Raw genomic sequence first — 12,427 nt, forward strand, 5'->3', positions numbered from 1 at the left:
CAAAAAACCTCGGAAACTGACAGTTTGAATAGACCCCTCTGGCTCCAGGTCCAAATTATATAAATTGTGCCTCCGTAGTAAATACCTTAGAAGATCAACAGCCTATTGGGAGGACCGCTCCTGATAGGAAATAAGTTAGCAGCCAATCAGGAGTGCTTTTTACACAGATTAGCCAATCAGAGGCTACTTGCCTGTCACTGAATTCAGGGGTCATTCCGCACTTTACAGAGTATAATGAATCCTTTGCATCAGTCTGTGGCGCAGTGGATTTCACAATCGATACACATGTGCACAAGGAAAGTAAATGTGTATTTTGTTCCCCTTTGGTTTGCAATATATTTAATTATGCATTTGTTTTCTCTTCCCATTAAAGGAAACTTATTCATCATAGGAAGGAAACACAGTCCAGAAAACCCCACTCCCCAACCAGCCAGACCAATTCCATGACCACCTCCTCCAGCAACTACCATTTAGATTCTGGGCGCCAGCCCAATGGTGTTTGCCGGACCAGTCCCGATCGCCACATGAGCTTACCCAACTCGGAGATAGAGTCTGAGGATAACAGTCCCTACCAGGTACAAGGAGATTTGTGCGCATTAAGCTTTGCAGCGAGGGTCTGATTCGGGGATTTAGCCAAAGACCTTCACGGCTGCAAATGTGTATGCAGCAGCTGTGCCGAAATCTGCATATTCTGTAGCCGCCAGGATCTGCATTGAGATGCCCAGCGGCTGCGGATAATTACGGAGAAGCAGAGGCAGATCAGGCCATGATTAAACTTTTGTGTTGCCCTTTGGTTGCAGAACAGGAATGCTGGTATAGTGATGCAGGAGCCGTTGCAGTTGCCTAAGGTTATAGCAGCCTCCAACTGTGACACTCCCCCTTTACTTCCCCATCAATCCCTCTGCAAATATATCCTCTATATCCTCTATTGCAGTGGTTCCCAACCTGTGGTGCGCGCAACCTGTAATGGCGGCCGTGGCAGTCAGATGCGCCGCCAACGGAGGAGAGTGCATTGCGCATCTCCCGGAATCCGGGGGTCTAAAAAAAAGCCTCCAGGCTCCCCCAACTCACCGCAGCCTCTCTGCTCTCCCCCCTCAGTGCGTGCCGCCGTCCCCCGGTGCATGCTGGATGTTGTAGTCATCCCTCCCTCCCCGGCTTTTACTTCCTGTTGGCTTGATGTTTGTGGAAGCCGACGGGTTGAGCGGACACGGCACCAACCTAATCAGCGGCGGGATAGGACCAGCGGGAAGGACGGAAGCAGCACCATCAGCGCTATCAGGTTAGAGTGCACTGCGGGAGGGTACGGGACGCCAGCCCCCCCGCACCACCGACCTGTATCTGAAACTGTGACTTTACCCCCAGCTATCGCTACCCCACCGCTCCCATTGTGCTGCCTGATAGCACAAGTTCTACATATCTGCCTTTAAGGTATCTGTTCTACTGGACAGGTTAGCGGGGGTGGGGTTGGGTAGGTTACACTTGTACTGGGGATGGCAGCGGGTAGCGAGATATACACACAGGCATACCCCTCTCTCTCCCCCTCCCCCCCCCTCTCTCTCTCTCTCCCCCCCCCCCCCCCACCCCCCCTCTCTCTCTCTCTCTCCCCCCTCTCTCTCCCCCACACCCTTCAAATGAGGCCACACTCCTTTTTAGACCACATACCCTAAATTTTTTCACGAGGGGGTACTCCTAAATGAAAATCCTAATCAAGGGGTACGGGAGACAAAAAAAGGTTGGAAACCACTGCTCTATTGCGTCACCTGCGCAGTGCGACATAGAGGAATGCACAGACAGACATCCATCAGGTCCTGAGTAAAAAGTTGATTATAAATATTAGTGTGTTTTTAATTATTGCAACGAAAACCCTTTCTTCTCAGGTTCCGCCACAGCCCAGACGCGCCGTACCGATTACACCACCTCCACCAGAGAAGCGTAAAAACGCGCCAATCCCACAAACTACTACAAGTGAGTCCACCATTAATGGCTTTATTTTGACCATGTTCATGAATAAAATGCGTGACAGTTTTTATAGTTGTCCTGCAGCAGCCGGGAATGTGACTTTTGTTACAGACGTTAATTCCGTTCTACTCAGACCTTTTGATTCATTTGCACTTTCACACTACAATGTCACACAGAGAAAAGGACGTTCCTAAGTCTTAAATGTCTCTTTAAATAGATCCGACTGCTCCGGCTCCCTAAATGATGTGTTTTTGGAACAGGGGAATTTGTGGCAGATGTGCATCCGACGTCAGCTGGGAAGCTCTGTGTTACATGACTCCTGGCTCCCAAATTCTCCTTATAATACAAATGAACCTGTGGCTTTTTTTTCTTTCTATTTATAAAACCTGGAAATCCTGCAAATGTGTATAATATATATGTATAATATATATATATATATATATATATATATATACTTATATATATATATATATATATACTTATATACTGTTGTCTGATCGGCATCCTGAATGTATTTTTAGTTCCGCCTTTAATCTTACAAGTGCTGGAAATGTTCCACTAATAGTCCCTGTTAACGGTCACGCACCAGTAACATCCTTTGGGACTGTGCGAACAGCGTTTTATGCACCGAAGTATTCTCCTTGTATGTACAAAGCTGTGATATATTCGCTGCTGTTGACATAGAAACATAGAATTTGACGGCAGATAAGAACCACTTGGCCCATCTAGTCTGCCCCTTTTTTTAAACATGTTACCTCAAACCATATTTGATCCTTATTTTTTTGTAAGGATATCAATATGCTTATCCCAAGCATGTTTAAATTGTACTACTGTATTTGCGTCTACCACCTCTGTTGGGAGGCTATTCCACTTATCTACTACTCTTTCTTCGAAAAAATTCTTCCTCGCATTTCCCCTGAATCTTCCTCCCTCTAGTTTCAGTGCATGTCCTCGTGTTCTGTTGCTCCTCTTCCTGTGAAGAATGTCTCCCACCTGTACCTTCCTCCCTCTAGTTTCAGTGCATGTCCTCGTGTTCTGTTGCTCCTCTTCCTGTGAAGAATGTCTCCCACCTGTACCTTCCTCCCTCTAGTATCAGTGCATGTCATCGTGTTCTGTTGCTCCTCTTCCTTGTTAAAACCCTTGATATATTTGAAAGTTTCTATCATGTCCCCCCTTTCCCTTCTCTGCTCTAAAGTATACATATTAAGATCTTTTAGTCTTTCCTGGTACGTTTTGTGATGTAGGCCATGCACCATTTTAGTTGCTCTTCTTTGTACAGTCTCTAATGTATTTATATCCTTCTGGAGATATGGCCTCCAGAACTGAACACAGTACTCTAGATGAGGTCGTACCAATGACCTATAGTGGCATTATTACTTCTTTCTTTCTACTGCTGATACCTCTCCCTATGCAACCAAGCATCTGACTTGCCTTCTTCATTGCTTTGTTACATTGCCTACCTGCTTTTAAGTCCCCTGAAATAGTGACACCTAGATCCCTCTCTTCCTCAGTAGTTTACATTATAGTGCCATTTATACTATATTTGGATTTCTGAGACCCAAGTGCATGATTTTGCATTTTTTGGCATTAAACTGTAGTTGCCATTCTCTTGACCATTTCTCTAATCTGCCTAGATCCTCAATCATTTGTTTTACCCCTCCTGGTGTGTCTACCATGTTGCATACCTTTGTGTCATCTGCAAAAAGGCACATTTTACCCTCAATTCCATTTGCAATATTCAGCCTGGCGGGAGATAGTGAGATGAGTTATATTTCAGCTCCCATCAGTAGAGGTCATTAGCTGGCCGTAATTGTACACTCTCTCTGGTCACTTTGCCACTTACTATGGTGTTTGGGCATTGCTGAAAATTCTGCCTAACTCATTCTTCCCACCCACTTACCATGAACCGTCATTCCCTCCCTCTCGTCTCTCTTTTTACAATGTATGTTATAGTGAGCAGGGCCCTCCATCCATAATGTAAGTTTCCACCCTCTACCCTGGTTCTATAGTGTTTTTTGCTTATTACTTTGTATTTGTGTTAATACAGTTACTCTGTAGGGAAACTGGTGGCCGCATTATAAATTAACTAGCCCATCAAAATGACTACTTCTGCAATGAACTTTTTTGCTTTGAGCTGTGACCGTTTTTAACCCACAAACTCTCCACCCACCCCCAGTCCCGATCTGTTCCTACCTCCAGTCTCTGTCTACACATCTCCCTCTCTCCATATACAGGATGTTTGAAACAGATCAGTGTCCCTGCAAAAATTGCTTTCACTTTGTTATGACATCTTTTAGCACACAAAGGAGTCATTTTGGCCGTCGGGTGTCCTCTAGTGGTCAGTGGCGGTACTTCACCCCATAGATGCGAGCAGTAGTTAGCCTTTTATATAGATAGATTTTCACGTGTAACCTTTTTTTTCTGTACCAGATGGTGTTGAGAAAACGTCAAGGTCCATATACAACATGTCCACTACGAGCGTGTCCTCCCTTGACACGGTGTGTACTACTTCCTCGGACTCCTCCCATCACACCAGCGCTTCCAGCCCCAGTAACACGCCTCCACCTGTACCCAGTAGAAGTGCACATACTACAGTCTCCCAGAGTCTGGACACCTACTCCTCCCTGCCAGGCATGCTGAGCAACCACGGTAAGAAGGCAGCCGCTGCTGTTCCTGGCAAGGAGAACCTCATCGAAAACGACAAGAATCCACACACCAAGAGAACTGCCCCAGCCCCCCCCTGCTTGGAAGCTTTCAACGCTGTCCACCAAGATGGCAAAACAAAATCCCCTGTGAAATCTGTGATGTCTGATCCTACAACCACCGTCGCAACTGTCCCGAAAACCCTTGGGGCCGAGTTGATTGAATTGGTTAGAAAAAACACCAACCTCAGTTATGAACTATCCCGAGTGGCCATTGGTGTGATCGTCGGGCACATTCAGACATCTGTCCCGTCTACGGGATCCGTGATGGAACAGATTCTCATCTCGCTAGTGGAAAGCAAGGTAAGCGAAGTTCATGTTCCTGATATTCACCATGTGCACCTGTGTTCTCTGATCAGTAATCGCCATGTACACCTGTGTTCTCTGATCAGTAATCACCATGTACACCTGTGTTCTCTGATCAGTAATCACCATGTACACCTGTGTTCTCTGATCAGTAATCACCATGTACACCTGTGTTCTCTGATCAGTATTCACCATGTGCACCTGTGTTCTCTGATCAGTATTCAACACCTACACCTGTGTTCTCTGATCGGTGCTCACCACGTGCACCTGTGTTCTCTGATCAGTGCTCACCACGTGCACCTGTGTTCTCTGATCAGTGCTCACCACGTGCACCTGTGTTCTCTGATCAGTGCTCACCACGTGCACCTGTGTTCTCTGATCATTGTTCACCACGTGCACCTGTGTCCTCTGATCAGTGTGCACCTGTGTCCTCTGATCAGTGTTCACCACGTGCACCTGTGTCCTCTGATCAGTGCTCACCACGTGCACCTGTGTTCTCTGATCAGTGTTCACCACGTGCACCTGTGTTCTCTGATCAGTGTTCACCACGTGCACCTGTGTCCTCTGATCAGTGTTCACCACGTGCACCTGTGTCCTCTGATCAGTGTTCACCACGTGCACCTGTGTTCTCTGATCAGTGCTCACCACGTGCACCTGTGTCCTCTGATCAGTGTTCACCACGTGCACCTGTGTCCTCTGATCAGTGCTCACCACGTGCACCTGTGTTCTCTGATCAGTGTTCACCACGTGCACCTGTGTTCTCTGATCAGTGTTCACCACGTGCACCTGTGTCCTCTGATCAGTGTTCACCACGTGCACCTGTGTCCTCTGATCAGTGTTCACCACGTGCACCTGTGTTCTCTGATCAGTGCTCACCACGTGCACCTGTGTTCTCTGATCAGTGTTCACTACGTGCACCTGTGTCCTCTGATCAGTGTTCACCACGTGCACCTGTGTCCTCTGATCAGTGTTCACCACGTGCACCTGTGTCCTCTGATCAGTGCTCACCACGTGCACCTGTGTTCTCTGATCAGTGCTCACCACGTGCACCTGTGTTCTCTGATCAGTGTTCACTACGTGCACCTGTGTCCTCTGATCAGTGTTCACCACGTGCACCTGTGTTCTCTGATCAGTGTTCACCACGTGCACCTGTGTCCTCTAACCAGTGTTCACCACGTGCACCTGTGTCCTCTGACCCGTGTTCACCACCTGCACCTGTGTTCTCTGATCAGTGCTCACCACCTGCACCTGTGTTCTCTGATCAGTGCTCACCACCTGCACCTGTGTTCTCTGATCAGTGCTCACCACCTGCACCTGTGTTCTCTGATCAGTGCTCACCACCTGCACCTGTGTTCTCTGATCAGTGCTCACCACCTGCACCTGTGTTCTCTGATCAGTGCTCACCACGTGCACCTGTGTTCTCTGATCAGTGTTCACCACGTGCACCTGTGTTCTCTGATCAGTGTTCACCACGTGCACCTGTGTTCTCTGATCAGTGTTCACCACGTGCACCTGTGTCCTCTGATCAGTGTTCACCACGTGCACCTGTGTTCTCTGATCAGTGCTCACCACGTGCACCTGTGTTCTCTGATCAGTGTTCACTACGTGCACCTGTGTCCTCTGATCAGTGTTCACCACGTGCACCTGTGTCCTCTGATCAGTGTTCACCACGTGCACCTGTGTCCTCTGATCAGTGTTCACCACGTGCACCTGTGTTCTCTGATCAGTGTTCACCACGTGCACCTGTGTTCTCTGATCAGTGTTCACCACGTGCACCTGTGTCCTCTGATCAGTGTTCACCACGTGCACCTGTGTTCTCTGATCAGTGTTCACCACGTGCACCTGTGTTCTCTGATCAGTGTTCACCACGTGCACCTGTGTCCTCTAACCAGTGTTCACCACGTGCACCTGTGTCCTCTGACCCGTGTTCACCACCTGCACCTGTGTTCTCTGATCAGTGCTCACCACCTGCACCTGTGTTCTCTGATCAGTGCTCACCACCTGCACCTGTGTTCTCTGATCAGTGCTCACCACCTGCACCTGTGTTCTCTGATCAGTGCTCACCACCTGCACCTGTGTTCTCTGATCAGTGCTCACCACGTGCACCTGTGTTCTCTGATCAGTAATCGCCACGTACACCTGTGTTCTCTGATCAGTGTTCACCACGTGCACCTGTGTTCTCTGATCAGTGTTCACCACGTGCACCTGTGTTCTCTGATCAGTGCTCACCACGTGCACCTGTGTCCTCTGATCAGTGCTCACCACGTGCACCTGTGTTCTCTGATCAGTAATCGCCATGTACACCTGTGTTCTCTGATCAGTGTTCGCCACGTGCACCTGTGTTCTCTGATCAGTGCTCACCACGTGCACCTGTGTTCTCTGATCAGTGTTCACCACGTGCACCTGTGTTCTCTGATCAGTAATCGCCACGTGCACCTGTGTTCTCTGATCAGTGATACATAATACACAGATGTCCTGCCGAGCTTCTCCTCTCCTCTTGTAAATGACTTCACATCTTAAGGTGCCGTTTCACCAGATTCTTAAGGCTAGGACCGATATATTTGGGGAAATCAGCCCAAATTGGATACGTTTGACATGGGATCAAATACGATGAGGATCGGATCCTAGAGATGTGCAGCACATAAGATCAGTGGTAATTGGACCATCAGCCGCACACAGCAGGTGTTTTTAGCACCTTCGATGTTTCCCATCTGATTTCCTTTGAACTCCCCGGCAGTCCTTTTACATGTGATAAATTGCATGCGATTTCACACATGTTAAAAATGGCACATCAAGTGCCAGGTCGGAGGTAGCCCACCCCGGGAGCTGCAGGGGGTGATGTCTCAGTAATTATTACACCTATGCACCCGCGAAGTCGATCTGGAAAATATGGCGGAGGTACCTGACGAATGGTTAAAGAACACAGATATATGTGATGGCATTATACGGACTTCAGCCATAGTAACTTAGTGGGGCGTGTAATAAAAAAAGTCATACTGGTAAAGGGGGGATAGAAGCCCGGCGAGCACCTATGAGTAACAGCAGGAAAAGGGGGGGGGGGGGGTGTAGAATACATATTGTATACTAGCATTACACGTATATTGTTATTGTATTTGGAGTATTACATATCGACGCTGGCCTGGTTTGTCTCCTGCAGACATGTTCAAACTACAAGTGAAACTACAAGTCCCATCATGCCTTGCCACAGTTTTGCTATTCGGGAATGTTACAACTATGGCAAGGCATGCTGGGATGTGTAGTTTCACAGCAGCTGGAGGGCCACTGTTTGGACATGCCTGGTCTACAGGGTCTTGTTTGGTTAGACCGTCCTGTCTGAAATGATTGGACATGTTCTAGGAGTAGGGATCTGATCCCACTACAGCCCCGAGGACACTTGTCACACATTATAAATCATGATAATCTATTATTATAATTCCGCGCTTGTGTTCCCATTATGGCACTGATAAAGCCTGCGTGACCTCCGTGTACTGCAAATTGCCTCTGTAATGATATTAATGTGAATGGGACTAGCGAATCCATGATTACAGATATTAAATATGTAATCTGCATAATTTGAGATCCTTCGTCTTTTTAGCGGCAGGCTAGTGATTGACTTGCTCCCCCCGCCCCTTCTGTCACCGCGTGTTTACGTCTGCTGTAAGATTAGGAGGCAGACGTGTATTGTGGGTACAATTTGAGCCGCCCGGTGTTTTCTGCCCGCGTAGCCTCTGTCTGTCAGTGACCCCATTAGATTAGTGTTATCCCGCTATGGAATGTACTGTATGTATGACGCACATTATGCCGGTAATTGTGCGGTAACCGGACTCTGGATTACACCTCACAAACCGGTTCCATGCGCCGCCTGGCAGAAGGATAACACCTCTCCTCTAATCTGTCAAGTGTCTGTTAATTACTGTAGTTGCTTAATTGCTCTGCAGGATGTTGTTGTCACATTAATTACACTGTAATGTTTATATAGATTACACAGGCGCGGAGGCTTGTTTGGCGATACTGACATTTATAGAATTCCTATTTCAGGAAACCAATCCTTGCAGGGAGCTCCCCAACCGAGTACCCTGCCTTCACAGCATACAGCATACTGGTCCATAGGGTCTTGTTCCATTATAACTTGGACCATCAGTCTCATAAGGCAACAATGGAAGAAGAAGCATGTCAGGGTTTTGTACCTGTTCAATCAGTCGTGCACCCAGGAAACAGCGCCACCTTGTGTCCCCTTCTGACACTGCACACACAATTATCTCATGCCTCAATGGGATAAAAAACCCTGAAATCTCACGTCGACCTTTTGGCTGTCTACCTAATGCTTGTGTCAACCTTTCGTCCCTGTCGACCTATTTCAAGTGTCGACCTTCAGTGGTCTCCTAATGCATGTCGACCTTCCTGACTACCGGAGGTTCTCTGCAGCTCAGCGCTGGATGTACGTTTCACCGCGGTGCATAAACTGTGGTTGAGCCCCAGGCAAAATATTAAAAATGAAACGTCAGGGGGTAAGATTGTTCCCGGCGGCAGGGTACCCGGCTTGTTCACACTTCAGCCCTCTGAGGGAAAACGTGTTCCACTCTCTCCGCTTCTGTGCTCAGAAAGCAGCAAGTTCAGCGATGAACAAGAAGTGTTTGTCATAGCGACAAATGTTCCCTGCGGCTGCTGTGATTTGCCTGTTATTAAAGTGCAGGTCGACTGCGGTTAATACAATTCGCTAAAGTACACATCCAGAACAGATGTGCGATCAGTGTTAGACCAGGTAACGGAAGCGAATGTCCATACAGGCGACAGCGTCAAAATGTGCTGGAAAAAGTGCCAGGTTCAAACGAATTGTACGCATCTGATCGATCTGTCGAAAAACACACATTCCCTTTTTAAAAACCCTACCCCAGGCCGGTTGCAGAGGCTGGTCCTAGGAGGCCGGTTGCAGAGGCTGGTCCTAGGAGGCCGGTTGCAGAGGCTGGTCCTAGGAGGCCGGTTGCAGAGGCTGGTCCTAGGAGGCCGGTTGCAGAGGCTGGTCCTAGGAGGCCGGTTGCAGAGGCTGGTCCTAGGAGGCCGGTTGCAGAGGCTGGGCCTAGGAGGCCGGTTGCAGAGGCTGGGCCTAGGAGGCCGGTTGCAGAGGCTGGGCCTAGGAGGCCGGTGGCAGAGCCTGGGCCTAGGAGGCCGGTGGCAGAGCCTGGGCCTAGGAGGCCGGTGGCAGAGCCTGGGCCTAGGAGGCCGGTGGCAGAGCCTGGGCCTAGGAGGCCGGTGGCAGAGCCTGGGCGAACCTTCCCTAGTACTTAGTCAGGATGCTGCTGACTGCATCCTGACCGCACCCCCTCAGTGCTCCTGGCTGCAGTCATGCTCCTTGCCAAAGGCTATTACCATAACAACTGGCACCTCAGTGGTGATTGGTCCATTCAAAAATGGTGTATCAGCATGGATGGGTTAACCCCCATAAGTCCCACAGTGGCCATCTTGGCTTTGTGGGATGGGTCTCCAGCCACAATTCTTCTAGCCTATTTCCTCAGAATGTATGCAGATCTATTCTTATATACTCTTGTTTATATAGCACCACCATATAAAACAGCACTGTACAGAGGTTACTTAATCATTCACATTCGTCCCTACCCATTAGGAACTTATGGTCTAAAATCCCACACATTGAATGGTAGCCTATCTACCAGTATATACTGTATTGGCCTATGAAAGAAAATGGGGGGGGGGGGGGGTGTACAGACACTGCACACACGTGGTCTAAATCACACCCGTAACCCCTGAGAGGTAGCACTACCAAGCACGCTGAACATGCTACATAACCCCTTCATGGCGCTGGTGGGGATGTACCCCACAGCGAAGACTATTTTAGGGTATTTGTGATATCGGTCTGGTCTCCCCCGGATCAGATGACATTTTGCCAAGTGCCTCACCCGGTTCTTCAGTTTCAGTGAGAATCAGCTGTCCCTCATCAGTAGGTGTGGCCACAATGGATACTATATACAGAAGTAAGTGGTTCCAGGTGCGATCGTGGGAGCATTACCCACACGCCGCACAGTGGGAGGAGCCGGTAACAGGCGGTTACTGACAATAAGCGGGAAACCCAAATAGCCCAAATTAGGATTAAACAAATCTGTGATCGCAGCTAGATGCATCCAGTCACATTGCATCTCACATTGGATTTTATACAATATTTTGAGAATTCTTCCACGGGTTACTTTTCTACCATTCTTAATGAAAAGTTAATGGATACCCGACTTTACATGATTAGTAACTGGCAGGGAACTGGAATTACAGCTGTTGTGGTGGCACCTTGGGCATTGCCGGGCTGAAAATAGCGTAGGAGCTTTTGAAAGTTTCATCCAAGCGTGAAGCTCTGACCAGGGGTCTTCAGTAACTACGTTTCCAGTTCCTGTATATTAAATAAAAGCCGCGTAATTGGTAAAGTGACCCTGGCGTATGAATCCAGCGTCATCGCTCCGGAGCTGGCTTCCTGTAAGACCAGTGTACATGTGTGTAATTGTAGCCGCCCGCAGGAACACTCACTAATAAGGATGTATTTTCATTGGCTTCTCAGGAGATTTAAATGCAATAAATTAAATTAAACTCCTTTCTGCAGCTGTCTGCCTCAGATCCGGTCTCCTGGGAAAGTCTTCTGTAACCTGCCTAATTATCAAGCCATTTGGCTATCTCTTTATACATGTTCCCTATATATTCATTACACTTATTTGCTTGCAGTGCGGTTGTTTGACACGTAGGAGTAAATTTACTAAGCTGTGCGTTTTTAGAAGTGAGAGATACAGACCGAGCCGTCCTCATCTAGCCCTTTAATAGGATTAAGTGACCAGAGCTGTCGGACGTAATCCTATTCTAATCCCCTACTGTATTGTTCTATGTATTGTATTGCAGCTGAGAACAATAGGCCTTGGTGAGCCATGACTCACCATGGCTATCCAGAGATGGCTAGTTGAAGAAGGCTCCATCTGTAATAAGCAGAATCTGGTTACTATCAGATTCTACTTATTTATCTAGAACCTTCTAGAAGATATCTAGAATCTGATTGGTTGCTATAAGCAACATCTCTCGCTTCTACAAAATCACACTTTAGTAAATGTGCCCCACAGATGTCCATTGCCTGTGTTCAGTAATTGAAAGGTGTATTTTATAGCCTACATTGCAGAATGCAGTATGTATAGGTGGTGGTGGTGGTGGTGGTGCAATGGTTTGGTGTCCGATACATGGTCAGCAGTGGCCACGTCGATGCTACGAGGTTGACATTCTCAGAATGCCCACAGCTAGGGTTAGGCTACGTTTAGGCACTAGGGGCAGCTTATGGTTAACAAAGGGGTACACTATGTAGACCAAAGTGATTTGACACCCCCAAATGGTGTACTCCTGCAGCAGACATGTTTGTGAAGGTATAAAATGGGTAAGGGGCACTGATGAGATCATTTGGAAAGTAAATGGATTGCTGAACAGAG

General features: G+C 48.0%; 1 protein-coding gene across 2 annotated transcripts in view; it reads left to right on the forward strand.

Moving 5' to 3' along the window:
• Positions 1–12,427, forward strand: part of NCKIPSD (NCK interacting protein with SH3 domain) — a 93,037-nt gene that overhangs the window by 23,518 nt on the left and 57,092 nt on the right. For both annotated transcript variants that reach the window (XM_083155597.1, XM_083155598.1), the window contains exons 3-5: positions 374–575; positions 1,878–1,965; positions 4,390–4,964. In XM_083155597.1, coding sequence (XP_083011723.1) covers positions 374–575; positions 1,878–1,965; positions 4,390–4,964 — 865 coding nt within the window. The remainder of the gene's footprint in view (positions 1–373; positions 576–1,877; positions 1,966–4,389; positions 4,965–12,427) is intronic.

This window comes from Crinia signifera, chromosome 8 (genome assembly GCF_055691185.1).
Source record: "Crinia signifera chromosome 8, ASM5569118v1, whole genome shotgun sequence".
Classification (NCBI taxonomy): Eukaryota; Metazoa; Chordata; class Amphibia; order Anura; family Myobatrachidae; genus Crinia; species Crinia signifera.